Source organism: Metarhizium acridum (genome assembly GCF_019434415.1).
Source record: "Metarhizium acridum strain ARSEF 324 chromosome Unknown scaffold_1, whole genome shotgun sequence".
Lineage (NCBI taxonomy): Eukaryota > Fungi > Ascomycota > Sordariomycetes > Hypocreales > Clavicipitaceae > Metarhizium > Metarhizium acridum.
The window spans coordinates 4,655,869-4,683,688 of NW_027094015.1; the positions used below are offsets into that span (position 1 = coordinate 4,655,869).

At 52.1% G+C, this 27,820-nt stretch overlaps 14 protein-coding genes across 14 annotated transcripts; 6 read left to right on the forward strand and 8 right to left on the reverse strand.

Annotated features, from left to right (window-relative positions):
- Positions 1–1,043: 1,043 nt before the first annotated feature.
- J3458_001448 (uncharacterized protein) lies at positions 1,044–2,176 on the reverse strand (the record flags this gene model as incomplete). Its single annotated transcript, XM_066116729.1, has 5 exons — positions 1,044–1,062; positions 1,130–1,342; positions 1,409–1,506; positions 1,573–1,798; positions 1,878–2,176. 5 exons carry the CDS (start codon positions 2,174–2,176, stop codon positions 1,044–1,046), a joined length of 855 nt encoding a protein of 284 aa, XP_065978615.1.
- A 1,116-nt stretch (positions 2,177–3,292) lies between these two features.
- J3458_001449 (uncharacterized protein) lies at positions 3,293–3,631 on the forward strand (the record flags this gene model as incomplete). The annotated part of the gene is made up of 1 exon (XM_066116730.1): positions 3,293–3,631. The coding sequence occupies one exon, from the start codon at positions 3,293–3,295 to the stop codon at positions 3,629–3,631; it is 339 nt and encodes a 112-aa protein (XP_065978616.1).
- A 3,249-nt stretch (positions 3,632–6,880) lies between these two features.
- On the reverse strand, positions 6,881–7,433 carry J3458_001450 (uncharacterized protein; the record flags this gene model as incomplete). The annotated part of the gene is made up of 2 exons (XM_066116731.1): positions 6,881–7,221; positions 7,373–7,433. 2 exons carry the CDS (start codon positions 7,431–7,433, stop codon positions 6,881–6,883), a joined length of 402 nt encoding a protein of 133 aa, XP_065978617.1.
- A 400-nt stretch (positions 7,434–7,833) lies between these two features.
- Positions 7,834–8,907, forward strand: J3458_001451 (uncharacterized protein; the record flags this gene model as incomplete). The annotated part of the gene is made up of 3 exons (XM_007810206.2): positions 7,834–7,899; positions 7,960–8,145; positions 8,212–8,907. The coding sequence occupies 3 exons, from the start codon at positions 7,834–7,836 to the stop codon at positions 8,905–8,907; spliced, it is 948 nt and encodes a 315-aa protein (XP_007808397.2).
- Positions 8,908–9,245: 338 nt separating this feature from the next.
- J3458_001452 (uncharacterized protein) lies at positions 9,246–10,364 on the reverse strand (the record flags this gene model as incomplete). The annotated part of the gene is made up of 2 exons (XM_007810205.2): positions 9,246–9,730; positions 9,791–10,364. 2 exons carry the CDS (start codon positions 10,362–10,364, stop codon positions 9,246–9,248), a joined length of 1,059 nt encoding a protein of 352 aa, XP_007808396.2.
- Positions 10,365–11,255: 891 nt separating this feature from the next.
- ATP18_1 (atp18 subunit J of the mitochondrial F1F0 ATP synthase) lies at positions 11,256–11,682 on the forward strand (the record flags this gene model as incomplete). The annotated part of the gene is made up of 4 exons (XM_007810204.1): positions 11,256–11,304; positions 11,398–11,427; positions 11,514–11,564; positions 11,627–11,682. 4 exons carry the CDS (start codon positions 11,256–11,258, stop codon positions 11,680–11,682), a joined length of 186 nt encoding a protein of 61 aa, XP_007808395.1.
- A 638-nt stretch (positions 11,683–12,320) lies between these two features.
- Positions 12,321–13,344, forward strand: J3458_001454 (uncharacterized protein; the record flags this gene model as incomplete). The annotated part of the gene is made up of 2 exons (XM_066116732.1): positions 12,321–12,498; positions 12,629–13,344. The coding sequence occupies 2 exons, from the start codon at positions 12,321–12,323 to the stop codon at positions 13,342–13,344; spliced, it is 894 nt and encodes a 297-aa protein (XP_065978618.1).
- An 86-nt stretch (positions 13,345–13,430) lies between these two features.
- Positions 13,431–15,394, reverse strand: RPN5_1 (proteasome regulatory particle subunit). Its single transcript, XM_007810202.2, has 4 exons — positions 15,131–15,394; positions 15,010–15,066; positions 14,226–14,945; positions 13,431–14,168 (listed from the first exon to the last, which is right to left on the reverse strand). Exons 1-4 carry the CDS (start codon positions 15,212–15,214, stop codon positions 13,581–13,583), a joined length of 1,449 nt encoding a protein of 482 aa, XP_007808393.1. The 5' UTR covers positions 15,215–15,394; the 3' UTR covers positions 13,431–13,580.
- Positions 15,395–16,179: 785 nt separating this feature from the next.
- J3458_001456 (uncharacterized protein) lies at positions 16,180–17,116 on the reverse strand (the record flags this gene model as incomplete). The annotated part of the gene is made up of 3 exons (XM_066116733.1): positions 16,180–16,539; positions 16,704–16,837; positions 16,897–17,116. 3 exons carry the CDS (start codon positions 17,114–17,116, stop codon positions 16,180–16,182), a joined length of 714 nt encoding a protein of 237 aa, XP_065978619.1.
- Positions 17,117–18,673: 1,557 nt separating this feature from the next.
- Positions 18,674–19,246, forward strand: SPC19_1 (DASH complex subunit spc19; the record flags this gene model as incomplete). The annotated part of the gene is made up of 2 exons (XM_007810201.1): positions 18,674–18,829; positions 18,896–19,246. 2 exons carry the CDS (start codon positions 18,674–18,676, stop codon positions 19,244–19,246), a joined length of 507 nt encoding a protein of 168 aa, XP_007808392.1.
- A 725-nt stretch (positions 19,247–19,971) lies between these two features.
- On the reverse strand, positions 19,972–20,466 carry J3458_001458 (uncharacterized protein; the record flags this gene model as incomplete). Its single annotated transcript, XM_007810200.2, has 1 exon — positions 19,972–20,466. One exon carries the CDS (start codon positions 20,464–20,466, stop codon positions 19,972–19,974), a length of 495 nt encoding a protein of 164 aa, XP_007808391.2.
- Positions 20,467–20,710: 244 nt separating this feature from the next.
- On the reverse strand, positions 20,711–21,379 carry J3458_001459 (uncharacterized protein; the record flags this gene model as incomplete). The annotated part of the gene is made up of 1 exon (XM_066116734.1): positions 20,711–21,379. The coding sequence occupies one exon, from the start codon at positions 21,377–21,379 to the stop codon at positions 20,711–20,713; it is 669 nt and encodes a 222-aa protein (XP_065978620.1).
- A 1,182-nt stretch (positions 21,380–22,561) lies between these two features.
- SHO1_1 (Transmembrane osmosensor) lies at positions 22,562–23,594 on the reverse strand (the record flags this gene model as incomplete). The annotated part of the gene is made up of 2 exons (XM_007810199.2): positions 22,562–23,386; positions 23,499–23,594. 2 exons carry the CDS (start codon positions 23,592–23,594, stop codon positions 22,562–22,564), a joined length of 921 nt encoding a protein of 306 aa, XP_007808390.1.
- Positions 23,595–23,781: 187 nt separating this feature from the next.
- J3458_001461 (uncharacterized protein) lies at positions 23,782–24,131 on the forward strand (the record flags this gene model as incomplete). The annotated part of the gene is made up of 1 exon (XM_066116735.1): positions 23,782–24,131. The coding sequence occupies exon 1, from the start codon at positions 23,802–23,804 to the stop codon at positions 24,129–24,131; it is 330 nt and encodes a 109-aa protein (XP_065978621.1). The 5' UTR covers positions 23,782–23,801.
- Positions 24,132–27,820: the final 3,689 nt, after the last annotated feature.

A 27,820-nucleotide genomic window follows, 5' to 3' on the forward strand; every position in this document is an offset into this window, starting at 1 on the left:
CAAATACTTATTGCCTCCCACTGTACTAGCATAAGTTGTACAGATTTGCCAAGAAACGTATTCCGTCGGTGTCGTGAGGTACTCTCCTCCGACGGAACTACATCAGGCCACATATAGGGAGGTATCCGAAACTAGAAGGCCTTTTCAGATTGAGCCAAGTTGCCTACTTCGTATCCTTGTTTGAGTTTCGTCTATCGAAAAATCAATGACAAAGCAACTCATGAATGAACTCCTCCGGAATAAGAGAAAGGCTGTGGTACTCCGCCTAGAATGGGCTGCGGGGTTATGAACTGATCGAAGCTTGTTCCTATTAAGCGGTTACAGTAATGCGGGCCTATACGCCCGTCGGCGGGGCCAAAACTTGACATGTCGTGCTACGCGGGTACTCCGTAAGGCGATATGCATTCGATGGGTGGAGAGGTGGTGAAGCTGAAGTCGGACCCCTGTGACAACATGCCAAGGAACTATGACAAAACGAATCGGAGTGATATGGTGCCCAACAGAAGCCACAATGAATGAGGCAAGTCATCCAGAGAAACAAACATCCTGCGAAGAGAGTCAGGAGGTACGAAATGAAACAACCTGCCTTGCCGCGAGGATTTGGGGTGCCCAAGCAAACCGTCTCTTCTCAGATGAAAAGTTGCATGAGGGAGAAAATTGAAAATCGGGACAGGCCAAGGAGCAACAATGTGTAATTCACAGGCTTATGAAAATTGTGACTAGAAAAATAAATAAGTAGGTTCATGCGCCAGTACATATGCCGAGCTCTTCCCAAAAGGACTCCCTATACGCCTCGCTCCAAAGCTGAAAAAAGAAAAAGAAAAAGGGGAGAGAAAACTCCGTGGATACAGCAGCCCCAACGTATATGATCGACGGGGTTGATATGATGTAAATGTATTTCCATCATGTCCCACGGATTTCGTGATAGAAATTCGTCCTTATCAGTGTCATGTAGTGAAAAGGGCATCTGTTACATGCTTGCTGTTGCATACGTCAGGTTAAGTAGACGTCATGCGAAGACGGGTTTTGACGGTTTTGGCAGCTCAAGTCACTCTGTAGGCACTGTGCACATGTTAGAGACCACGCCACGGGCACACGCGACTAGGAGAAAACAAAACAAAAGACATACTCGATGATGAGCTCCTCACCAGACCACATACCACTGGCTACCCACAAACCACAATTGACAATCTCCGCATAACGCTTGTCAGGCGTTTTCACGGTAGCAAACATGCGGAAGCCGTACTGGCGAGGATCGATATTCTTGGATTGGCCGGGTCCAATAAGCGAGTCTAGAATATCACAGGGCCCAGAGAGTGAGCCCCTGGTACGCATCTCGAGACTGTAGGAAAGTAAATGTCAGCAATCGACAAGAAAAGATGAAATATGTACCGCAAGTTCAACTTACACGGCGGGTGGTTGATCTGTAGTTTGCATAACAAAGGCGCCTTCGACGATACGGATGGGCCTAAAGCCTCTGGCTTGGCCTAGATCATATCCACCGGCCTGTGCGGCTAGTTAATGAATCTGTTCTTTTTACTGGTGGGATAAAGTAGAGAGATAAAAACTCACTAATACTCGTCCGTTACCAAACGAGCCAGACCACTGTCCGGCAGCGACGGTGGTGATTTCTTTCTTGACCTTATTTTCCACTCTTGATGGCTCTGGATTCAAAGCCACGGCGATGCGGAAATCGAATTCCAGAGCCGGCATAGGGAACGAAATAGCTGGTCTAGGAAAGTGAGGCAAAGCTCGCCGGCAGGACTCTTCAACGCTTTGTTGACTGAAAATACTACTGCTGACAGAAGTACTGATCAGTCAGGGCCGCCGAAGGATTTTACGTTGATAACCTGACCATGCGCCTTGGGTACGCTTACCTGCTAATATTGCTGCTTCCAGAGTCAGACATGTCATCGTTGTATTCAACCTGCTGCGGCTGACCCAGAGGATGCATCATGAGCTGCTGCGGCGGCTGAGGAACAGCGCCTACTTTGGACTCGGGCATAAGACATGGGGTCGTCATATTGGTATCCCAGTCCACCGAGTGAACCCCATTCATTGTAAAGTCCTGGTCGGGTTTGTTCATATGCGGCGGCGGGCAAAATGCAGACGAAGATGTAAAGTCGGTTGGAGCCGTTGTCGGAGGCAGCGACAGCGTCCCCGTTTCGGTGGCCATGTATTTGAATTGTGTAAATAGCTTCAGAGAGTCGGATCCCGAGGACTGCTACAAGCTTGGAATCGGGAGACGGTGGTTGTCGCTGGAGTTATGCCGGGTATGGTTATCTCAATGAGACATAGATGCAGCGCGGGAGGCGTTTACACCAACCAGCTGCAGGTCGCTCGCGAGTACTCCGTATAGTAATAACTAATTTCCTCCAGTGGCTTCAATGTTCCTAAAATTCTTGCCAGCAGCGCAGTTTGCCAAACGGCGGGGGGAATCGGATTCGCAGTTGCGAGGAGCGTGGTCTGATGTAAATGTTGGGTGAGTCGACACAAGGCTCGTCGGCGCTGTGATGAGCTGACGGCTCGGGATGGGGAGGAGGTTTTGGCTGGGGTCGTATGTTGGCTGTCTGAGACTAGAGTATGAGTGTGGTAGTCTCTGACAAGACGGCTGGGGAAAGATCTCTATTTGGACCACAAACCACACGACCTCTGGACCAACTGACTGACTCAAGCGGAGCCAAGGACAGACATGCCGAAGAACGTTGTAACCGACGTCAATATCTAAGGTGATGGCCGGCAGCTTAATAAGGGTATTGACGGAAACGGGGGGCTTGCGAGGGTGTGGATTCTGAATTACGTCCGCATTGACGAAACGTATCTGAGTGACAAAGCAGAAGCGCGCGCGAGACCCGACGCAAGGCAGGAGGCGTCAGGTCAGGGCCGCGGCCAGGAAGCTTCGGGTATTTGGGATCGCCCGGCCTATTGAGGACTGTGAATTTTGAATTACGGGGCAAGGGATAATGCCGACTGTGCATTTACTAGAGACAGATCCGGATTTGCGTTTGCATTTTGAGGTTTGGATTTGGACTTGATCTGGACTCGGAGTAGACTTGGTAAAACCGCGTGGGGATAAGACGCCTTTTCGAGCTGAAGCCGTCGGGGAAGGAGCGGGCGCCTTTGATTTCCTTCTCTGCAGCCCACTCTCCAGTGGGCAACCGCCACCGGCCCGGGCGATTGGAAATCTTGGGTGGCTCCAGCTGTCACCCCTGTCATTTGCTTGGCAGTTGACCAGTTGCTCTTGCCTTTTTTACCTTTACAAGAAGAGCCTTGTTGCCTTGAGCTTGGATTGATGGATGATGATTGTTCCACATGTTCCCGACCTCCATGCACCCCGACACACACTCACACCCTGCAGCTGTTGTTAAAGAGTCAAGAGATCACATACGAGCCCTGCACGGTCTGCGGTTCGCATTCTGCATTTGCGGGGTTGAAGGCCAGTCGACATCTTCAACCATTGATATCTGATGCCAGCAAAGACATCACAAACACGCAACATGTCCCGCGGTCCGCTGTTGTGTTTGCCATCGATTGCCACTTAGAATTGCGGGCATGCTCACCTTACGACCGGACAAACGGCTTGTTCGCCACTGCTTTGAAATCGGACATGGCTACTTGCCCCTTGCTCTAAAAAGCCCACTCGCTTGGAGGACTTCTGGACGCCCGCGGTCCCTTGGCTGCTGAGTGACCTGCGGGCTGACTGACTTCGCGGCTGGTTTGGGACCCGAGTCGGACTTTTGCGTCCCGCTATTCTTGGATTACCAGCGACCTGGCGAGGTGGCGCCTGGTGAATGCTTGGATGGGCGTCATTCAGCCCTCCCATCCCACATCGGCTTGACAATCACATCGTGGAGCGCCCCGAGGTCTGGGAGAATCGGCAACATTTGGAGATCAACCTGAATCGACTCCTCCCATGCAACATTGTACCATACAATTCCTCATTCCTGGAATCTGGAAAGCCGCTGATGGGTAGAGGCATCCGATTCCCGTGCCATCTCAGATGTCCATGCCTGCCGCAGCTCTTACAAACTAATCGTTTTCAAGTCACAATGCATTAACATGCCAGTGAGTTAGCCACTGGCTGGGCTTTTGGGTTTTCTGTGCGGGCTTACCAGCCGTGATTACTCGGAGGCAGCTCCTGGGTTCTTAAAACGTATCGTCCCTCATGGGGGTTGACCTAGTCTAAACCCCTACACTAAACAACCACGAGGAGTGTTTGCAACTAGAGACAAAGGGTCGCTATTACTCAAACTCGCCGACGTCAATTCAATTGAGCTGGGCTTATCCGGCCTTGACGAGCTCACCGCCGACCTGCAAAGCCCGAAAACTCACCAACGCCGGGGTTCTTACCGTAGGAAGTGGGTAAAACGTGTTTGACAGCGTGGGCATAATCATTAACAGAAAGTTTGGGAGTTATGAAGTAGCCCTTCGACAATGTGCATTTCTCAATGTATAACAGTCATTAATTGACAGACTCAAACGGGGTCGAGATTCAGAGCTTCCGTCGCATGAGGCATAATATTCCGCCACCAATGTCTATTGGAGTTTAATTTTCGTCCTGGGAGGAATTAGTTTGGATTATTCCCATGGAAGCACATGTTAAGTCCGCGGGTGGGACTTCTCCGTCTTGGATCGGCTGCGTTCCCAATTGAGCAACTGAAACTCCTGAACGAACGAAGCACGCATTGGAGCACAGCTGGAAGAGCTTCAAGAGTTGTCCGCCCAAAGAGTATCATTCATTTGCGGAATGCAGGCCGGCGTCAGGAGAAATCCCGTCAGCTTTACATCTCATGTCCTCCGGACCAAAATACCTTCATCCCAGCGGTCTTGCCGCGCTGGACGAGAAAATGACACAGGACGCTCCTTATTTGACGTCGGTGATTGAGCAGCGTCATTTTCTGTGCCGCTTATAGGTAATGACAGTACATGCGCGTGCACTCCGGAATGCTACCTCAGGAATACAGGCAAAGGTGCAAGTGCGAAGGCCTGGCTCGGCGATACTAAACCAGACAGATCTGACTCGACCGCTCCTGTCAAAGTCCGAGAAAACCATACTCATCCGAACTGATTAGCATTACACCTGTGGGCTCGTCCCCCCCCCTTTTTTTCAATCGCTGTGCGGCAGTCAGAAATCCGGCCTTTGGCCCGTGCCATATTCTTATAATATTTTCATGCTGTGCCAAAAAGTCGTGGAGCATCTGGGTTTGATCCGCTCACTCGGCTGTGCAGATGGATACCCGGAGTCTTTGTCAGTACTCCGCAAACTAGTAGTTACGTGGATAATGGAGACCTTCATTCGGAGATGAAATGTGCATGAGGTGTGTGTCCACACCATTAACGGACACCGTACGGAGGTGATAGCACAACGTTAAAGGGTCGGCAAGCCGTCTTCCGACTTGATGCTTGTAGGACTTGGTTGTCATAACGTCGGTAATTTGAAAATGTATTACACATGCTGAGCTGATGGCCTATGTAGAACAAGCTCACCTCCTGCGGGGGCGAAGATTTGGGGACCATGGCGGCTATTTCCGACCCCAAGGAGGGAGCCGGGTGCAAGCATGTCGGACCAAGTACTGACAATCGGAGTAGATGCGGCATCCAAATCAAAATTTCCGTTCCGAATCTGGTTTCGTTCTTTGGGGCGACAGGAGGTCATACATATGACGAACTGCATTCAGTGTCCAGGGTTACATCACGACTAGTGAATAAGTTGTTTAGAGAGCACACTGCTATGCCACTTTCGCAAGGTGTCCAGCATTGTTTATTGAACAGAGTTGGCATGTATCTCTCCAGATTCGAATCGCTGGGAAGCAGCCCCTTGTCATTTATCGCTGTCAATCATTTCTTTCTTCAGTCTTAGCAGTACGAAACAAAGATGTGAATAGCCACGCGCAGCGAAGGATATTCTCAACTAAGGGGCGCCCTCAAGAGCAAACCCAATATTTGGAAGTGTGTAGAACGACTTGGTGACTACTACTTAGTACTGACAGGTGAGCCTATATGCCGGCGGGAAGGTCCAGTTGCATATCCCGTGGAATCCTATCAATTTGTGACCCGCTCGACACTGTGATCCAGCACAACGTAGAGCATCTTCGTTTCGGTGAATGGCCAGCGGACTTCTACGGATCGGCTATTACGGAAGCTGGGGAAAGGACATGAACTTCTCTAACCTCATCCATGGCCCCAGATGCTCACCAATGAGCAAAGTGTTGTTACGCAAAGGACCAACATGCAGTGAACAACGGCGAATCGGAGTGTCCTATGGCCGATCAACCTTCCAAAATGCCACCTTGTCTGAAAATTGAGATTCCCCTATCTTCAGCTTAACCTGGTGCGCTCGGTGTATTTCTTATTCCGAGTTGGACGTTGAGAGAAATCCGGCCCACTTTATCCTGCTATAATGAGAGTTTTAGATGACACTTAACCAGAGTTTTATTCATCTTGTGCCACTTCTGGGCCAATATCAACACCGTGATAGTTACATTCAAACAACGTACCGTGCCCTGATCACCGGGACTTCAGGGAGGGCGTGTCACTGCAGCTGTTGCCGACCCGAATCGGTCAAAAAAAACGGACAGTCCCCGTTTTGAAGACGACGCGACTGGGTAGAATAGTTGTATTGCGTTGGAGCAGTCGATCGGGAATGCGGAGACAAGAGCTTTTGGTCTTTGCAATGTTCCAAAACTGCAACAAAAAGTTGCCGACTTCCGAGATATCTCTGCGCACAACATGCCGCCGAATTCGCGAGATTGGTTCTCCCGCATGGTGACAGAGCGATAGTGATTGCGTGGAGAGGTCCGATTCCGACACCGGGCCGATTACGGCACGTTTCAACCCTCACCGCACACGATAGCATGTGCTGGAAATGAAGGTGCTGTGCTCACTTCAACGTGATGACCACCTCCAAGCAACTAACTCTCCGGATCCTATGCAGCTCATCCCCTTCCCCTTCCTCGACAATTACATCATCCACGGTCCCAACCGTCTTGGTCCTCAACCGAACGTCGCAATCCCCCTGCTGCTCGAACCAACTCGCCAAGCTGAGCGTCTTCTCAATGGCCTTTCCCGTGCCCAGGACGGTGACCACTAGTGGCGAGGCATTCCCATACGCGGTATTGGTGCTACGCTGTAGCGCTTCCACACGTGCATGGGTTGACGCATTCTTGGGGGCTGCCGCTGTGTTGCGTAGGGACTTGGTGAGGAGTTTGCGAACGCGACTGACTGCGGACAGGAAGGGGGTATGAGAAGATACGTAGATGACTGGAGATTTTGAGGAGGATGGGATCTGGGGCCTATTGAGCGGTCTTTTTTGTATTTTGCATCCTAAGGGCATCAGGCGTATTCTAAACGGGCCATGTGTTGGGCTGCCTACCTTGCGCAATGGGAGGATTTTTGTTGACACGAGATGGCTCAGGGGGATGAGCCTTTGCCATGTTGGCGGTACGCAGAATGTGAGTGAGCAGTGCCAAAATTCAATGACAAGGCGACAGCAATAGCAGTGGCGCCTTGTACAGGGCATGCAATGCACGCGCTGTCGGCGGTCTCGGGATCGTGTTGCAGAGAAGAATTACCGAGCGCCAAGATGTCAACTGGTAACTTGGGAGATCTTTGAAGTGCATGGCTGCCGCCGCCTCCCCACCACACCGCCCTGAACCCCGTGCAATCAGCCTCCAGCCCCCACTGCATGCACGTCCTGCTACTTGCTTCACAGCACCAGACTTCCCGACGTCATTTCAACCTCACCTCCAACATCGAAGCTCGTCGCCGTCTCAACACAAGCAAGTTATGGCGCGGCTGTGCCCAGTGCCACCATAGCTCAAATTCCAAAACACCATGACGCTCGAAGTCTGGCCACACATCTCTCCCGAGGAGCTGCAAATCAAAGCGGCCGAATCCCTCGTGAGTCGCGCCGTCCTCTCCCTAACCGCGCAATGAATAACACAACCTTGGGCCTTGCAGGACCGCGAATTAGAATGGATAGTGCAAGAAACAATGACGCTCTGCCACGAGCTCAAGCACGGCATCGAAGACTGCTATGCACTGCTCGCACCCATCGACCCCGGCAGCACACTGGTCATGAGCACGCACCGCAACGAAAAGGTCAAAGGAACAGTCACACGCGTGGGAACCCGTCTCGTCAAAGGCGTCCGTAGAAACCCCCCCTTTTCCCCTGAAAAAAGGGAAAAAAAGCCAAACTGACCGAGAAAACAGACGCTAAGCCTCCAGCTGCGAACGCTGCCCGCGCAGCAACTCACCATCTCGCCCCTTGAGCCGATCCATATCCCGCCCCTCGACGCCATCTTCACCAATCTCACGCAGTCAATCGACCTGCTGGGACTCCTGCTGGACAACACGCCCGCGCCGACAGCAGACAGCATTGCCTCTGCGCTGGCCGCGCTGGCCGAGTGTCTGGCCGAGTCGGCCGGGCTCCTCAAGGGGTCGGCATCAGGCGAGCCGGACCCGGCGTGGCAGACGGCGTCCTGCCCGGCGCACCACTTCTCGCCGGCGTTGCCGCCCAACTTGAGCTTCCACATGACGCTGCAGGAGAGCAGCATCGTGCTGTGGCTGCGGGCGCTGGAGCCGGCCGACGCGCCGGTGCATTTCGGCGTCAAGCTGGGCCTGGCGATTGGGACGGTGCGGAGGCTGGAGCACGATGAGATGGACACGGTGTTTCGGTACGACCCCGACGGCGACGGCAGCTGCGAGCCCAAGAGGGGGCTTGGCGGCGCCAGGACGAGCGGCAAGAGAGACCGGACCGAGAATGTCTTTGTTCGGGAAAAGGTGAGGATAGAAAGCGCGGATCCAAGCTTGATCTCCCTGTATTCCAAGCTGGGCTTCCTGAGTCACATGTTGGGGCAGGCAAGGTATAATCTGGCAGCGGTTATGGGCGTGGAATTGGAGACTTAGGGGCCGAATTCATTTATTGGCATGGCGTTTGTTTGCATTGGATACCCACGGAGTTTATAGGCCACTGAGAGTTGCACAAATGGAACAGGGCATACATAATGGGAGTATTCAATGCTCAATACATTTAGTATATCTTCTACCAAGGGGCCTTGATTGATGATACATGATGTGTTACACCGGCGCCATTGACAAATGAACAATTAAAAAAATGCTTCTGTGAAAGGAAATGCGGCTACATACTTCGAGCTCTCGGCAAACCAAATCAATCTCTCCCCTATCGCATCCTCATCTCCCTGACGTCTGTGTTCCATGCAGAATAATAATGGTGGGAATGCACCTTACGCCACTGGCGACCAGGGCATGGGAATCAAAATTCGTGACTTCATGCTCTGGATAAGCGGCACCGTCTTATGGACCGTGTCGCTCCATCCTTCAACCGACCAGCTCTTCTCTCGGCGTTCTCGGCGCTCCTCCAGATTGGCAAATTGCCATAGATGATGGACGGTGTTGAGCTCTCCGATTTGAACAAACCACGCGCCCACGCCCTCCATGACCTCTCGTCGGGCCTTGAGACCACGTCGCCAGTGTGTCTCCCACTCCAACAAATTTCCGGGGTGCAGTGTATACGAGCGAAGCTCAAAAATGCCGCCTAGCTGTCGGGGAGGTGTTGTGGGCCAGAAAGAGAACTCCTGCATCAGTGAAATTTTCTTGGAGTTGATCAACAGTTTCAGTTTACTGTCAAAGTCGGCGAAGTCGGGGTGGTGGGTGATGGAGTATCGAGATTGATGGTAACCTTCGTACTTTTGGTACTCCCAAATATGCACTGTAGAAATTATTAACTTCCGTCTTCCTTTTTTCCCAAAGAATAGTAGTTAAGCCATACCGAATGTATCGCAGTCACCAATTTCGACTCGCCAACTGCCAACAAGATGTACCTTATTATCAGGCAGGTTGGCCATCTTCGGATAAAAGTGGCTAACGAGCTCCATATATTCGTCCACCTTCTCTGGCTTCACCTCGTGGAAGACGATCGAGTGAACATATTTGCCGCGAGCGAGCACCTGACTGAAGCTGGCTTGTATTTGTGCCTCCATCTCTCTACCTTCCTTGGTGCCATAAATGAGATTCGACAGGGGACCAGACTTTCGTTGAGCCTCATACTTGTTCGCTTCGGAAGTAATTCCTGCATCAGTCTTGGATGAGCCTTGGCCCGAGGCCTCGGACGCAGTGGAACTATTAGCAGATAACGCACGTGCTCCCTGTTCTTTCTGTGCCTCCACCAACCTCTCTCGGAATTCGTGCTGCTTCCTGTTGAACGATTCGATTTGCGCCCTGGAAGGATTGATGTCTCCCATCGATGGAGTCTTGGACTGCCTGGCGGCCGTGGTGCTGAGAGCTCGCAAAACACTACGCGGGGCTGCGGCGGCAGCACGGCGATGAAGGGTTCGTGACAACATGGCGAGGAAGTAGGTGGCGAAAAAGAGGTCCAAGAAGCTCCAAGTTTCAAGAGACGGAGCACCGCTGAAGCTTGACAAGGCCGGGGGTTGAGTTCAGACGGAGAAAAATACTTCCTCAACGAAACCCACAAAGATTGAGAACTCCCCGTTGTGTCAAAAGGGCTAAGAGCGGAGGCGGAAGACGGAGCTTAAGAATGGGTGGTGTTTTGTAAGTCGGGCGCGGAGAAGCAGCACGGTGGTTTCCTTGTAGAGCAGTTGGCGGCACAAGAGCAGAAGGAGCGTGTAGTGTCGGCGTCTTTTGCGTGTCTGTGAGTGAAGCTGTTGAAATGGGGGGCAGCCTCGACCGTCAATTGGATGCGCGGCACAGGTACGTTGCAACGAGGTCTCTCACCCCGCACTTTGCCAATTGGAGTTACGAGAGATGTGTTATGATTAGACAGGGGACCGTGAGCAGTTTGAACACGGCTTTCCGAGGAGGAAGTGAGGAGGTGAGGAGGCGGTGGCACAAATTCCAGTCACAGCCGAATGCAGCAGATTGACTTCCTCAATGGTACCGGATAGCAGCTTCCTACTTAGCAGGCCAGCTTATGATGTCACAAAATTGGTGATGAGGGTGGTCACGTGGACCTCCGCATTCGCAGTGGAGCTGCCGGATAAATGAAAGATGCGATGTTCCGCCTGGCGGAGCGGTTCCAATTCAACTGCCTTGTCCTCAGTACTCCGTCGTTGGCTATTGGCTGCCTGAGGCTGAAACTTGTCGGCTTAAACCGCAGGTGAGAGCTCTGTGGAATCGGCCGTCGAAAAGGCTCTTTTGAAGACTTCACCACGAGCACACTATCCACCACATCCAACCCCTTCCAATCTCTCGAGATACCCACGATAACCGCAATCATGTCCTGGCTCGGCGTCGCTCCCTTCAAGAAGTTCCCGGCTCCTTTCCGTACGTCAATCCCGAGCGTTCAATTGACGCGCCCGATGGCCCCGAAAATGCAGCCTTCCCTCTCGGTACCTTGATGCTAACAATCACCAATAGTGAAGCCGATGTGGCCTTTCTTTGCTGCTGGTACGTGCTTAAACAGCTACCGATGACGTCGTCCCGACTTTCCGCCTGATCACGCCGCATCAAATAGTGATTAACTTGAGTTCCAGGTCTCGTCATTGCCTACGGTGCCAATTCCGCCCAGAACGCCATGATGGCCTGTATGCATATCCCGCGCCTGCAATTGCGCAAATAGAGCACACATTACTAACAATTGCGTCAGCCGATGAGTGGAAGAACGACCCTCGCAACCCCAAGGCCAAGACCGGCGGCCACTAAGTCGATAAGAAGTTGTGAGAGAGGGTGGAGTGGACAATTTGTCGCTGAGAGCGAAGCATAATCCGGTTCCATCGAGCGAGAAATACGCCGGATAGTTTATCTGGGGTGATACTGTATCATAGACTCGCATCCGGGGATTTAATAGACCTTGTGCATCAAACTTCAGCCTGGCTTGCGACGAAACGCATATTTAGAGAAACAATTTGAGGTTTCCCAGAAGCCCCATTTCACCAAACAATGTACACTACCGATCTTCTCATTTGGACACTTCGCATTGTTTCAGTGTAGGCGTCGGTGCATGCGTCAACTAGCAGATTGCCAGGTCGCAAGTCGGCAATGAATCCATCCAGGCCACCGTGACCACACTATATGTGACTGGGGTAATCGGACGCCCGAATGCGTTGTAGAATACCCAAAGCCACCAAATCATCCTTCCACACATCAAAATGAATCATCTCACTCGTCCTTGTAAACACCCGACTCTTGTCGGCGATGCTCGGTATTCGGCTCCTCGCCGGCTGACGCATGCCCGGCCGTGACAAATCCACCCGCCCGGCGCAAACCACCAAAGCCATCCCCAGCTCAAACCTTTCATCTGCTTCCAAGGTCGCGCACATAGATCATTCCCTTTTCTATACATGTTCCCATTTTCACAGACCATCGCACGACCTAGATTACTCCCCCTGCGCCGAGTTCCCGCCCCATACAAAGCCAGCCTCGGCATGATGACGGCCTCGACCGAGTCCAACGGTGCTACCGTGCAGCCAGCCAAGACGAGCGGTGGCAAGGCTGAAGTCAAGATCCTCATGCTTCACGGTATGTCAAACCCACGTCCGCCGCTTCCTTTCCGCCGCAAGCTCGTTTTCCCCTCCATGTACAAACGCACACAGCGCCCGCCCGCTCGCACACCTCGCAAGGACCCCCGAGTCCCGACTAACATGACCAGGCTACACACAATCGGGAGCCTTGCTCCGCGCCAAAACCCGCGCCCTGGAAAAACTCCTCACAAAGGTCTTGTCCCCTCTCTCCCTGACCCCCGTGCTCATCTATCCCACTGGCCCCAACCGCCTCCTGCCCCAGGACATGCCGTTCTACTCACCACCCTCCGACCCCGCCGAGGAAGACGACTACCAACCGGACACGTGGGCGTGGTGGCGCAAGGACGAGGGCTCAGGAGAATACATCTACCTGGAGAAGGGCATGGAGACCATCGCCCAGGCTATCCGCGAAGCGGGCGGCGTAGACGGCGTGTGTGGATTCAGCCAAGGCGGTGCGGCGACGGGCATGGTGGCAGCGGCGCTGGAGGCAGAGCGAGCTGTGCCCGAGGGACCGGCAGGCGAATGGGTGAGGAAGCTGCGGGAAGCCAACGGCGGGAGGGCAGCAAAGTTTGCCGTGTCTTATTCTGGGTTTTGGGCGACACCGGAGTCGTTACAGTTCTTGTATAAGCCCAAGATACGCACGCCGTCGTTGCATTACCTCGGCAGTTTGGATACGGTTGTGGAGGAGAGCAGGAGTCAGGCCTTGATTGACAGGTGCGAGAGTGCGACGCAGGTGGTGCACCCCGGTGGTCATCATGTTCCTGTGTCCAAGGAGTGGGTGATGCCCTTGGCTGGGTTTATTAAGCAGCATGTTTATGATGCAGCGCCAAAGGCTGGGTTGTGACGGGGGTTTGGCAAGCTTGGTAGACAGTGCAGATATACAGACACCTAGACTAAGAGACTAGATATAGATGCAAGTCAAATTTTGATGCTCCATTAAAATGCCCTCCATTCTTGAGGACTGTCTAAATCTGTACAAGCCATAACTGCATGACCATCAGTCCCGACGACCATTGCGCCTATTTCTGTAACCCCCTCGCAAGTCAAGCCGTCTACAATCCCGTCCTACCAGGCATTCATCTATTTTGCACTTGTGGGTTGAATGCGAGCCATCATCTCCTCCTTCGTGATTAGGTGGTCGATTCTCTCTAGCAATCCCAATAAACTCTTCATGTTATGGCTCCATTCGTTCAAAATATCATCGGCGCCTCTGGGTTTAGCAAAACTGACGATTCGAGCGGGCCGATCGATCTTGGCATAGACAGTCTTCGACGTGACCAACTCGCTAATATACTTTTCAGTTTCATCCTCAGCCAAATCGAGCAACTCGGTAAGACGGTTCATGCGAATTCGAGTATAGTACTTGGCGACGACACGGACGTTGTGCTCGATGACACGCTTTCGAAGGTCCTCCCAACGCTGGTGAGCCTTCGCATCGGACGACTGGCCGGGCTGCGCATCGAAGACATCGGTGCTACACAGGTGTGGACCAAACTTTTTGGCAATCTCGGGCCATCGCATCAGTTCGTGGACGGTGAACAGCCTGAGGAGTTCGGCATCCAACGGGACTTGAGAGTTCCGCGTGTCTTTGAATACGCGGTGAAGTAGGTCGTGTTGCTCGTTATCATAAGGGGAAAGGATGACAAAATAGATGATGCGTTGAAGCACCTGAAGTCTTGTCAGTTTTCATATTGGCTAGAGCCCAGATCAAGCGGGTCAACTTACGGGATGAAGCTTAGCAGGGTCTTCCTCGACCGCTTCGGTATCGAGAACTTGTCGGTAGTGCTTGCACACATCCAGATATTTGTCATCATGTTTCGCAAGGGCGATTTGCTGTTCATAGTACCGCAACTTGAGGTCTGTGGTATCGTCTTCTTTCTCCTCTGGAACTTCCTCGCCTCGAGCCCTCTTCTTCTCACGCTCCTTCTGTTCCTTCTCTAACTGCTCGGCAGTCTTCTTGGGCTTACGGGCCAAATACCGTGTGCTGATCTTGCGGCCTAGGATACTAGCCTGAGTCCAGTCCTCACTCTCAATGCACAACGCAACTTGTGCTAGAATGAATTCAGTCTTTTCCCGTCGGTCCATAGAGCCAAATGTCTCCACCTGCAATTCGCACAAGATCTCCGTGGCAGCTTTCAGATCCCCCTGCTCCTTTTTGATATCGGAAAGAATCTTAGTCACACGGGCTCGTTCCACCTCGACAAATATCTTTCCCTCTGTGACAGTCCGAAGAGTCTCGATAACTGAGAGCTTCGTCTTGAGGTCTGGTGTGTCATCTAAGAAGCCAACCACGGTCTGTACCATCTTGGTGATGGCCTGCTTGAGTTGGCTATGCTTCTTGGAAAGGACGAGCGTTTGCTCATTCATCAAGCTCCAGTCGCCGGCATTTTTGCAGAGGGTTACGATTGCGATCAGAACCCGAGATGTCGATGCTAAATCGGAGGCCTACGATTTCATTAGCTCCGACTGCAGTTGTCAACCGCGAACTAGGCGGCGCTCGGGGCCATACCTGCCGAGTCTGCTTCTCAAGGGCAGTAAGCTTCTCGATTGCGCCTTGAAGATTGGTCTGCACACTAGAGTCAGCTTCATGTATCTCTATCGCACCGCTCCCTCTACTGATGGAGGTGTACTTTTGCCAGAGTTTCAGCTTCCGGAAGTTGCTGGTCGACCTCCTTCGTGAAGTCCTTCTCGGGCTTTAACGTAGCTTCGGACATGGTTGTGGCTTCGTCTGTATCTCCAGCACCTGTATCCTGTTGGCTCTATATTAATCAGAGCTTCTAGGTGTTTATTTCTGTCACAATAACGTCGCGATGGGTTCGGCCGATGTCGCGTGGGATGTGATGTTCGTTTGGTGCTTGTTGGGGTTGGTCAATTCATGAGGCCGCACGCAACGCAAGAGGTTCCTGCCTGCAGCTCACTGATGGCGCTAACGTCGTCCTTGCGTGGAGCTGACCGGCCTGGGCAAGGAAAATCCTAAGGCCGTCGTTCCGATGCTGGAAACATCACAATGTGGGTCAGGTGACCTGAATCCAACTCTGTATCCGTTCTCCGTAATGAAAATATCGTTCATGTAGGCTTGGAACTATGCACGGACTCATAGGCCATCTGGCTTCGCGTATGCCAAGCTCTCATGGGACTTCCTGACGCACGGGAGCGTTGGCTTCTTAACCTATATCTCAAGCAATGGCTTAATGTCATAGTTACTCCTTTCACTGTACATACTCTATGGGTATCAAGTCACTGATTTGCTTTTGTTCTGCCTCAAGCATTTAGCCCGTGTATATTTGCATACTTTGAATGGACATAGTAATGGATGATCTGCCCTGCACCATGGCTGATATGCTTTGGATTAGATATTGGACGTGGCTGAACGACGAACACTCACTCATGCATAAACTAATTCAATTCTGCTGGTGTCACAGCACGGTTATGAGTCTTGAGCTACGGGTCAGCCAGTTCAAACACTAGCTGTACTTGTATACATGTTTATCAAAAAGCCCAAACACCAATTGCCCCTGTTTTTTGTCCCAATGCACACAATGAGAAACGATACATGATAGATACCCACTTATGCCCTATACACTCCTTTTCCGTCTCTCAGTCTCCGCTTTCATTACCGCGAGGTATGATACCTAATGCAAGCCCTTCCATATTCTATACTACCAAAAGTCCCTTATTATTACACTGGTGATTGTACAGTCGATCTGTCGCCTCGGCTAACAGGTTCCACAATTGTATCCTCATCCTCTAAGAGTTCGCTAGTAGTCGTGTTTTGTTCCTCGGGAGGACGAGTGATGAGCCGAAGGCTTGGTTTCGACTTGATGCCGTCTTCCGACTCGGTGATAGTTTGCACAGTAATGGCAGAGTCCACAGAGCCATTCCGACTAACGTCCTGGTGGGGAGTTGCGTCTTCCTTTTCCCGTTTCTCTCTTCTCCGCCGACGATGTGCAAGATAGATGGACAAAGAGATGGCATACAGAGCAAGTAGGGAAACCAGAGGAATAGCTATGGTCGCTGCCAAACGGAAACGGGGTTTTGACTTGAGTATTTTCTCGTTAGGCATATGAAGAGCTGGGGCAAAAAGATGTAAACAGAGCAATGTGAACATAGCAGAGCGCTTGGCGCCGAAGGGATGTGGAGAAGGAATGTCACTTTCAACCTTCGCCAGGTCATGAAGAGAGAGAGAGAGAGAGAGAGACTTACTTCTTGTTTTGGAATCCAAGGAGGCGAAATTGTCCAATTTGGATGAACATGCTGACCATTGGTAAGCCAAACTGCGTACAACTCATTCTGTAACGCCTCTGGAGTCCACACACAAGATGTGGAATTCATTGCATCTATCAAACCGTTCTATTAGTGAGTTGAAATATGCAAAGAGAACAGCGAGAGTACAAACCAGTCAAGTTGGCCACTAAATCGTACACGACGACACCATCCGCAGGATATGTAACCTTGAAGAGACCCAGCTCAGCACCGGCTTTGACCAACGACTGATTCCAAGTCAGGGTGAATAGGTTCCCATTGGATATGCTGTCGTTCCAATCTTCGTTCAAGAACCGCAAGCCGTGACCATTGACACCATAGGCGACAGCAGCAGCTGCCGGCTGGTGAGCCATATGAGAGATTGGGGATAGTATCCCAGTTGGGGATGGTAACGACCGTAAAAGGTGGCTTCCAGCTCAAATTCATACTCACTCACAAAAAGACAACCCAGGCAAGAGCTGAGCTTTAGACACCAGCCAGAAATACAAAGACCGGCGGCCACGGCATTATATGGGTAAAATGCCCGAGGAGTATGGGGTGGGCTGGTAAACGTATGGGGTACAGGAGGGTCTCAGTCAGAAAGGGAGGATTGGCTGCATCGTTGGGTCATAACATGCTTGAGAAGCGTCACCTCCTCTACCAATCTCACGATGCACCGCATGGATGGGCTGAGAGATGGCCGTTAGCCCGAATTCGGTCACGATGGCTTCATGTCCCGCAACCGGGGGGACCGCTCATGGCAGCTGGCATGCTACGTTGCATGCCTGGTCAACACGATGTTCGGTCAAGTGACGATGGCACAGATGTCGAGTTTGGTCTCAGAGACACAACCTGACGATGGCTTCTGAACAGTGAAGACGACAGAGCCATGGGAATAACGATGGAAGTTTGGCAACATATATAGAAGCAGAGGAGTTGGTTAATTATAACTCGAGGCATCTAGTAAGAGATCTCGGTATCGAATGAGGTGTTGCACCAAAACGTGGGCCTGTCTGTTTATCTTCTTGTTCCATAGGAAGCATCCAAGCCCGACGGAAGAGGATGGTTTGTCTGGCGCTATGGTGGAGAGCGTTTGTCCAAGAGCTAGCTGAGTGGCTGGGCCGACAAAAAAAGATGGCCGGTAAATCCGTTAGTCTGTGCTAGAAAAGACCTGGCATGCATTTGCTGGCATTCCAGCGTAAATAAGCTCTTACAGATGGTGAGACAGGGCAGTTGGAGATGGGAGGTTTGAACTTGAGGACACTCGGTGTCAGTATGACGGCCTGACTAACGCGAAATGTACTCTGCCAGCCAAACCACCGCCTGCGTGACATCTTGTGAGAAGGCAGGAACGAGACGCGAGACAAGCGAGGTCAGTTGTGCTCAAACAGGCAGGTGGGCTTGCGTTCACGGCGCTAATGGTGGAGCTGGTCACCGGCGACTGCCACTTGCCACTTGCCACAGACTCGGGCAAGCCGCGAGACCAGTTAGCGCCTGCAGACGCCTTTGAGACGCGATATTGTACGCCACAGACTCGGGCAAGCCGCGAGACCAGTTAGCGCCTGCAGACGCCTTTGAGACGCGATATTGTACCGTCGCAACGCTCCACCCAAGCTCGACTGAACAACCACACCATTCAAGCATCGTGAGTTTTTTCTGGGCGGTGCTGCCCTTCCCTCCCTCCGCCGGCCCCGTTCCTGTCCTCCCGCGTCTCTCTCTTATTACGACGAGACAAGAGCCCGCATTCTTGAAACTTTTGCGGCCACCGCACCTCGACACGCGAGCTACACCAGCCTGTCTTTTCTCACGATCCTCTGATCACGGTACCCGTCGCGGCAACAACACAAAAACGACCAGCCTAGAGTATCGTGTCCCCGTTGGCTGGTGACTTAGGGTCGCTTCTGGTCCCGCTGCTCTTGCCTCCCCCAGCAATGGCTACGACAGCCTCCGCCCCTGGCACGGCATCGTATGCCGGCTGTGTCTCCTCGCTGCGCAGCGCACTGAATTATCTTGAATCATCGGTCGAGACTTTGGATGGAGGCGTAGCCGACTTTCCACGACTCGTCAAGGTTTTGAAAACTGTCCGGGTGCGAACAATCTCTTGGCCAAAAATCCACCTTGCCATTGCACATCTAACATGTATTATTTGGTAGCACTACGAACTCATTCCCCAAACAACTCTTGCTGCTGCTGAATCCTCGCTTCGAGACGAAATTGGCCCGTATATTGCACTCTTGCTCTCTCGAGCTGATGCACAAATAGAGCGACAACAACGGCGGATCGAAACACTTAAGGCCCGTGCAGAGCTTCAACAAGGTCGCCTCGCACGGCCGGATGAGGCTGATAAAAAGAATACCGCTAAGGGGCGCAAGTTGACCGGAGAAGACAAACTTAGAGCTCGCATTGTTCGTCAGCGTAAAGAGGCCCTTCGTTACGGGGTTGAACGGCTAGAACTCGAGGTGCTTCAGAAAGAAAGGGAACTACGAAAGCGTCTCGACACTTGATGCTATTGCTTTTGTGAAGAGCCATTGTGAGGCGAGTATGATCAAATCGAGCTTTTTTCGGCATATGTTGGTGCGATAGTACCCCATTGGTGTCGTATACGGCTCCGCGACTGCTTGGGGGTTGTTCTGAGACCTGAGGAACCGTGGCCAAACCGAATGAGAAGTCGAGCCGATAGTTCCCCTGGCGCTGTGGCTCTGCCTGCCTGCCGCCGCGACAACATGCCTGGGATGCTTACAGCCGGCCTCTTCCGCCCATGGGTTTCAGTCCATGCCCTCCTACTCCGCCGCTCCTCATCTTGAGGTCTCACTCTCATGCAGTAGTGAAGGTGCGGGTCGGCCAGCCATGATACATATTGGCCGGATCTACCAGATATGAAGTGACTATCAATTTTGTTCGAGATACACCTACTGTAGACCTGAGATAAAAACTTCACGAGGCGGTTGGGACGGAGAAGTGACCGACAGCTCATGGATAGCTCATGGATGTACTCAGTCTTATACAAAGCCGTCGGGTTGGTGGCTGGGAGCGACGCGCCAGGGCCGCTTTTCCCACGATCAATAAGACGTGATTGATGGTACTCTATCTACCACCACGGTATAAACTCAGCTGCCTATCACGGCTCAAGAAGATAAGTTAATCTCATGATAATTTAAATGAAACGTAAATGTCGTCGCGTTCACGGAACGTTGGGAACATCCCTCGTTAGGACCCCCGAATCGTTTACCTATTTGAGAAACGGCTTCAAGTCTACATCAGTAGCAGCCTTGACATACTGCAAGTTAAATGGCATCCTTGTGATCTTGGTACACTTGCTCTTGGACCTCTTGTTCTCCTTGCCCTCAAACCGATGGTCCATCCAGGCCAACGACTCGGCCGCACCAGCGGTCAAACTCGGCCGATGGCTCTGCGTAGGAAACAGTCTCAGGTGCAGCTCATTACCGTCATGACACGAAGAATTCCATGCCTGGGCTGTCGTTTTCCACGACACAGCCGTATCATTCTGTCCCTGGACAACAAAAACCGGTGCCGAACTCGGATCCCCCTGTGCCGGAGCCACCATCTTCTCCCACCTCAGCAGCGTAGGAATATCCTTTTCAGCGCCTGTCACCGAGACGAGCTGGCTAGCGTCCAGGTCTACACTGATCCCAATCACAGATTCCAGACATAGCTGCGCCTCGACTGCCAGCTGCGTCCTGTTCCGCAAGACTGGCGACAGCATCGACTCCCTGTACGAGGAACGGCGCGCTGCGCCGCGAGCAGCACGTACGGTAAGAACCCGGCGCCGGTGGCCTTTTGCGCACCCAAGGACGTGCAATTCGCCGCCAAGAGGCTATCCACGAGCTGTCTGATGAAGTACGTCGCCGGGGCAATGGCCACGCTGCCGAGGTACGTCCTGTCGTTGCGCACAAATCTGCTCTCTGCGAGTCTCCAGACGGCGCCGCCGCCCTGCGAGTGGCCAAAGCTCATCCACTCCTTGGTGAATGACGCCGGTAGTACACGTCGCTTGCCTGCGCGGGAAGACTGAGGTACTTGTGACTGGTGTAGTTGTTCCCCAGGCCGGCGTAGTCGGTGGCAACGATGGCGTAGCCCCTTTCCCGGACGGGCTGCCAGGTGGAATAGTCGTACAGCGCAGGCCCGTTGGACGGCGCGCAGCCGGGGGAGATGCCAATCGTGCCATGGGCAAAGGCGGCCAGCCTGTACTTCCGGGTGGAGGTGTTTGACGCCGACCAAAGGTCCTGGGCAAAGGAGTAGCGCGGCGTGTAGGGGAAGGCGATGAATCCCGTGGCGGGGACGACGGAGCCGTCGTAGTCGAGGGATGTGTATTGGATGCGGAAGACGGTTGCGCCGCCGTTGATGGTGAGGTTCCGGGGGTCGAGGGGCTGGAGCTTGAGGAGTTCCCCCGGGGCAAGAGACGAGGAGAAGTTGGAGGCTGTTTCGTAGAAGGGGTAGTCGAACTCGAGGCCGACGACGGATATGTCTGCCGCGATGGTCCTGTCCAGGCGGCGCTGGCAGTCTTGGCCGCAGGAGTGGGCGTTGGCGAGGGCCGCCGAGACGTTGAAGTTGGCAGCTTGGAGGGCCGCAGTAAGAGGCGTGAGGAGGAGGAGGAGGGGTGAGAGGTGCATTTTGATCATCTTGTGTTCACGTTTTGCCCGATTTCTGCGCTCGTGGTCTTACACGGCTCCGTGTTGCAGATATCCACGGCTTTTAGTCCAATAAATACATATATTCATATATATATGGTCTGTCACGTAGTTCATCTCGGTTCAAATGGCTTGCATGTCACTGCTTGTCCCCCCGCTCAGAGTAACATATACATACCTGGGTAGTTATCTCAGCGAGCTCCCCTTGCCGCAGCCGAAGAGGTATTCTGTCTCAACAGTAGCAACTAGCGGAGGTTAAAACACCCGGCCAACACCAATGACGATTGCGTTGACGCAAGACTATCCACCTTGTCCCCGCTTCACGATCGTTGGTATCCCCGATTACGGGGAAGGGGGGCACAAGTGAGAGTTGCGAGTATGCTCCGCCGGCCATGTCGCGAAATAATCTGGGCAATTTGTCATGGCACAGACTTTGCACTTTTTACAACGTGCTCTTTTTTCGCTTCAGCTTTATTGACCTATGGACCAGATATTCCACCAGCTAGAAAGGCATCCGGTTCTCTCAACCACTACTGCGACTTCACAATATACACATGTCGCGCCAGCCCTCTCCTTCGCCTCGCTCTTTGCATAATTCCCGGCCTCAGTCTTACAACGACATTCCTGTGAGGCAAAGTACCTCTATCTCGTTGTCGGACCTCTACTAAAACAGTACGTCCTGGACCATGATCGGACCAATCCACCCTTTGTCGAGAACACCAGCTATGTTGAAAATAAACAAGATATGAAAAAAAAAAGAGGAGTGAAGAACAGAAATCAAGAAAACCAATAAAGGTTGATTTGGCAGAAAAAATTCTTGCCCATGCCAGTGTGGGGATAGTCGTCCAAATGTACTCCATCCAATACATGTCCCAGGAACCCATAGTTTTGCCAAAGGATAAAATAAAACATCAATAGCAAAAACACAAAGTGAAAAGCAAGCGCGGGAGATAAGATGCTCCGCAGTCATCGCTATAAGGCGTTACATGAAATAACAGCGAATCAGCAAGTCAAGTCCGATTGTGACTGGCGATCCACTGAACGGGAGAGAGGTTGGGCGTGACGATATTACATATGGTGTTGTTCGTCCAAAGTCATATCTTTTCTTTAACATCTCGCTGTATGAAAAGATTTGTGAGTGTGCGTGAGTTGTGGGTTTTCCTCGTCGTTAGCTCATAATAGGATGAGGTAGTTGCTAGGAGCGATGCCAATTTCGTTGGTGCCCCGTCTCCGGGCTTGCCACCACCGTCCACTGACGTCAGATACATCCAGGATTTCATGCTTGCTGAAGGAAATCTCGTTTGCGTCTGAAGGATTGGCCTCGTAGCTATAGATGGCTTTGGCTTGATATGGGTAATCAATGGGAGGGAGAACCTCTTCATCGTTGGACTTGTTGTTTGACTGCATCGTGTTGTTGCCATATGTCGGCATGGTAGGCGCAGTTGGAGCCTGAGATGTGCCACCGACGGGTGAGGGGTTCTCAAAACCATTAAGCTGAGCAGATGTATACATCTGCGGCGGCTGCACCGAGTTGGATGTCTCGGGGCGACCGGTACCACCATAACCGTTCATTGCTTGGTTATGCATCGCACCAGAGTCCTTGGACAGCGCGAATGAATCCAAGAACGCCCGCGGTGTTGAAGAAGGCGTTGAGCCAAAGTAGAAGATCCAAACAATGACTACCATGGACAGGAGTATGAAACCAGCAGCCGCGGCCTCTCTAGCCCCATTCTTGGAATAGACGAGGGAGTTGACTCCAGAGGTCACCAGAACCATACCTCCAGCCAGATAACCGGTAACAGCAACGTGGTATGTTTGGATAGCATCGCTGGCGACCACCACTACAACACCGACGATAAGGAACAGACTGTAAACGACAGCCCACCAAGCGAATGGAGGGAAGTTACCGTCGGGGTTGTCCTTCTCAGGCAGTCCTTTATTCTTGTTGGCCTGGACTTGGGCGACGACGCACGAAATAAAGGTAATAAACCAGGCAAGCTATTGATGCGTTTGTTAGTGAATGTTCATGCCACTACGAAGAAGCGCCGTGGTGAAATGGCGTTGATGAGGCATGTCAGAGTAACAATTATGAGAGTGTGGGACGACCAACAAGAGAGATGGAGATAGTCGCCAACGCAAAAGGGTCACCAAGAATATTGCCCAGCGACATTCGCTTTCGGCCACCATATGGCCGCGAGCGTTCCATTTTCACTAGTGACGGAGAATACTGCGAAGCGTAACCTGGCATAAGGAACGAGATAGCGACTCGGATCGCGAAATACGGCGGTAATGACTCGTGGGCGCGAAGATGGCGAAGTCAGTAGTGACAAGAAGCCGATAGGAAATCTTGTCTGGCGGAAATGCGTGCGCAAAAAGGAGGTATCGGCGGACGAGTTGATTGAGTGGGCGACGGATGCAAGAGACTAGGGGGGAAAGACAAAGACCAAGCACAAAGTGGCCAAAGAGGACCGGACCGGCACAGCCGCAAGGAGAATCGAAACAGGTGAAGCAAGTCGTGGGTGAAAGAGTGACAGAGCAGCAACAGGCCTTAGTAAAGAGTAAAATTGGCGGTTTGGCAGCCGTTCAAGCGAAGGTCATCAAGAGCCGCGAAGGTCGGTCAGGCTGCAGACTGGATGGAAAGAAGGAAAACGATGCTGGAGAACGAGACTGGGACCAGAAGCTAGTTTGGCACTGGAGACCATGTCCGTGGGTGTCTGTCCGGGTGTGTTGGCGTCTGCCTTGACAGAGCGCGCGAGGTGCGGCGGGGGACGGTACGTGGCTTTTCGTTGAGCGTGTGCTTGGTTTTTTGGTGTGCCAGCCACGTACTCCGTACGGAGCACCAAACTGGTCTTTTGGCTGCCAACCTAGTGAACGAGACGTTTCCTACAAAAGGTATTGGAGGTCAAGGTCGATTCAAGGACTTCCGTTCTGCTGTGCTGCGTACGGGATATGACTGGCAAATTTAGCACATGGCCCGGAGGGCTGGGTGCGCCCGATAGTGGCAGGACTCGAGGTGCTGTCAACTTCCTTGTTAGATTGACAAGGCCTAATTTGCGCCACAGGATGACGGTGGAGTTCGTTGGTCGTGGGTTGCAGGGATACGCTTTGATGAGAAAAGGCCAGGTCGAAAATTGCTGTAAAGTGAATGGGAAGTGGGAATTTCATGAACGTGGATGAACGGGTTGAGGTTGAAGCCAGGTAGCAGACGCAGCGAGAAAGCAGGAAGTCGAAGCGAGAGAGGTTGGCGGCAGTGACACAATTGTTGAAGGATTGGAGGTAAACCCGGAGTCAAGGGCATGCGTAACAGAATCCGGAACACAAGGGTGTGGCGACGGCTGGATAAACTGGGCTGCGTCCTTGGCGTGGCAGGCCTTGATTATGGCAAGTCGAGGAACGTCGAGGTACGTCGGGGGAGAAGGATCTTTGAGTGGCGGTGCAGACTAGCTCTCATCGTGTTCCAGAGTACGAAGTACGGAGCAGCTTGATCGGTTGACTGACGGGGAAGCCAAAAGAGAGACAACGGTTGACAACTAGAGACACTGAAGCTTTGCTGGATCGGATGAAGGCGAAATGAGAGACTAGTAGCCGACCAGCCGCATGAAAGAGAGACCAAATTCTTTAGCAAGATGGTTGGCGATGGATGGCTAACATGGGGCGAGTTGAGTCCGTGGCTGCATGGAAGCCAGGGTCGCTCGAAGGCGTGAAGGCGTGAAGGTGCTGTGGTGGTTGGACGCTGGACGACACATTAGCGCCCTTCGTACGGAAGGCGCGAAGGGAAAGGGGCGAGGGGCGCTGCTGTGCACCACTTGGCAGGCACGGAGAGACGCTCGGCTGTCCCTTCCCGTTCACTTGCTGTCCCTGATGATGGGAATGACTACGATTGAGCTCTGCAGCGTTGGGCCATCGAATCCTATCTCGACGCAAGAAAGCTAGACGTCATTGTATCGCCAACATGCCACGGCAACACACCTGTTACATCATCTTTTGATACACTGATGCCGAACGCCGCGTTTACGTTTCTTCGGATCCCACCATGTCCGTGTCGCGCCTACCGGATGGTGGCGGGCACAGGAATGGATGACGAAGGAGTGTGAACAACGGATTGTCCTTGGCATTGGCACTTGTCCATTGTGATCTGGAGTGCGAGCACAGGATACACAGCGCCGCCCACTGGAATGTAGGAGCAAGGAAATAGTTGCTGTTTCGGTGTCAATTCTAACAAGATGAAAGCGTGACCAAAAGCGCGCAGGCTGGCGAAATGGTTGGCGTTAGGCGCTCCTTTCCACACGCGCACAAAAACAAGAGCGACTGCGAGCGCGACTTGCTGCGAAATATCAACATAAGATCCAGGGTAAGCGTCTCGATGGCACACAAAACCCACAGATGCCCAAGCACAACGGTTGAATGGCGCCACTTTCTGTCGATTCCCACCGAGCCCTCGATTGATTACTAGTAGCACCTCTTCGCTAATGTTCGACGGAGTTTGAGATACCGCCAGTCAAGCGACTGGACGAAAATACCGAAGTTCATGATAGGCTCCCCGCCTTCCGTTGATGCCGGCCATGACCCCTGCTCGAGACCCAGGGGAAGCAAGTGTTTCAGCACCGGAATGGTGGGTCTGGTCGTCAAAAGACTGTGTGTCTGGATGGCTGTTTCTGTCGTGCTCATTCAATACACGGCAGATGTTTGAAGAAATTGGCGAAGTCGGACTACTACCTGCGGTTCCGTCTTTTTTTCTTCACATACCTGCTCGGTAGGACTCTGTGAGCCTGCCGCCTCCATAAAGAGCCGATTGCCGGATCCCCGGAAGCAAAACACCTAGCGGCCTGTCTGTTAGCGTTGCCAGGCTAAAAAATGACCCTGGAAGATCAAAAGCTCCTAGGGTACATATGTAGTTCTACCGATCGGGCACCCTCGCCTGCTGTCGATCCTCGCTGCGCCTTACCATGTACATGATAGGCCCATCAGGACAAACCAAAATGAGATGTTAACTGCCTAGGTACTATTATTCAGACGCTCGACTCTTCGGAGCTATAATCCAGAATTCAAGGAGCTGGCTAAGTGATAGTTATATAACGCCTCATTTCTGTGGTCCCTAGGGTATTGTTTGAGGATTTGTGTCATGAGGCTTGAACACGGGCCACGAACTACATCAGATACCAGTTTCCTGTGGGCAGGCCTTCAAATAACAGGTCCTCTGTTCAGCTATCACACGAGCAGCTTGATTCCAATTTGCAAAAACAATTCCGACTGACGAATCAACAGATATCATATTGTACTCCGTAGTACCAGGTTACTAGTCGGAGTCCTTCTGTGGTCTGAGCTCATATGCATGACCCACTTTCTTTGTTGAAACGGCGCTTTTTCGAAGTGTTCTTGGTTGTGGGTTCGAAAGTTCATGCCTTGAGACGGCGGTTGGGCGCCACCGAAACCCTTCTCATTCTCCATGCTTTCCCTCTGGTCAGCAGGAGTTTTCTCTCTTGTTGAAACCATGTTACTGGTCCAGAGAATGTTTTTTCGAATTTCCTTGCTCGACGACAGGTCTGGTGACTGTCTAGTTCCAGCTCTAACATTACCCATCGGCGGAACCCGGCGACGACGAGGGTTTTATGGTGCGAAACAAGATCCAACTGTATTGACTTCGACAATAGCACCATGCTTATGCCGAGATATGCCCTCCATGGACTCCGGTAACATCCATAGCGTCCCTTCACTCTTATAATGACACAGGACTCTTTTTGCACTTTAGAACTTAAAAATCTTATAGCTCACTTTATAAGACTGTTAATTCAGCCTTTGAGTCACATTGTAATGCTAAGATGAAGGAAATAAAACAGAAAACTGTGATTTTCTCGTAAGTACTTGCTGAGATGAAGTCTAGAATGATAAATTAGCCCGACATCATAACTTCGGATTCCGCCATGGCTGCTCACACAGCAAACGTTCTTAAGCACGCAACATTTAGACCGGTCCATCGTAGCCACAGAATCGACCTAGATGATACATTCGAAAAATGTGCCGTTTCAGCAAATTGCGAATAGTCATCAGCGGCACTTGACACTCAAAGTTGATTTACTTGGGATTTGGGGGTTTGATACACGGCACCTCCCCGTCGAAGGCAATGACTTGAAAGACGCTTGGGTGGGTATAGGGATATTTCATGGCCTTGATGATATTCAAGATTGCTTGAGGCATAAATCACAACGGAGACGTCACGCAGACCTGCGCTGTCAGAGCTCCTCCAACGGCCAATACGCCAATCACTCGCACCGAGTATCATCGCCCGGAAATATCCCATTATTTTTTTCCTTCCCCGGGTCCAAGTTACCGTTATCTTGTAGACTATCTGCCGGCATCATCGCACTTCGTGCTTGGTCGTTCTAAAGCTGGATGTATACGAGATCGGCATAGGGGTAACGGATAAATGATCTG

Excerpts from the sequence above, each read along its gene's own strand:
- RPN5_1 (XM_007810202.2), bottom strand. The coding sequence starts at position 15,214 with ATGTCCGAAGCTACGTTAAAGCCCGAGAAGGACTTCACGAAGGAGGTC. Across the intron at positions 15,067-15,130 it reads AAGCTGAAACTCTGGCAAAA|ACCAATCTTCAAGGCGCAAT; the intron begins GTACACCTCCAT and ends TCTAGTGTGCAG. Across the intron at positions 14,169-14,225 it reads ACCCTGCTAAGCTTCATCCC|GTGCTTCAACGCATCATCTA; the intron begins GTAAGTTGACCC and ends ACAAGACTTCAG.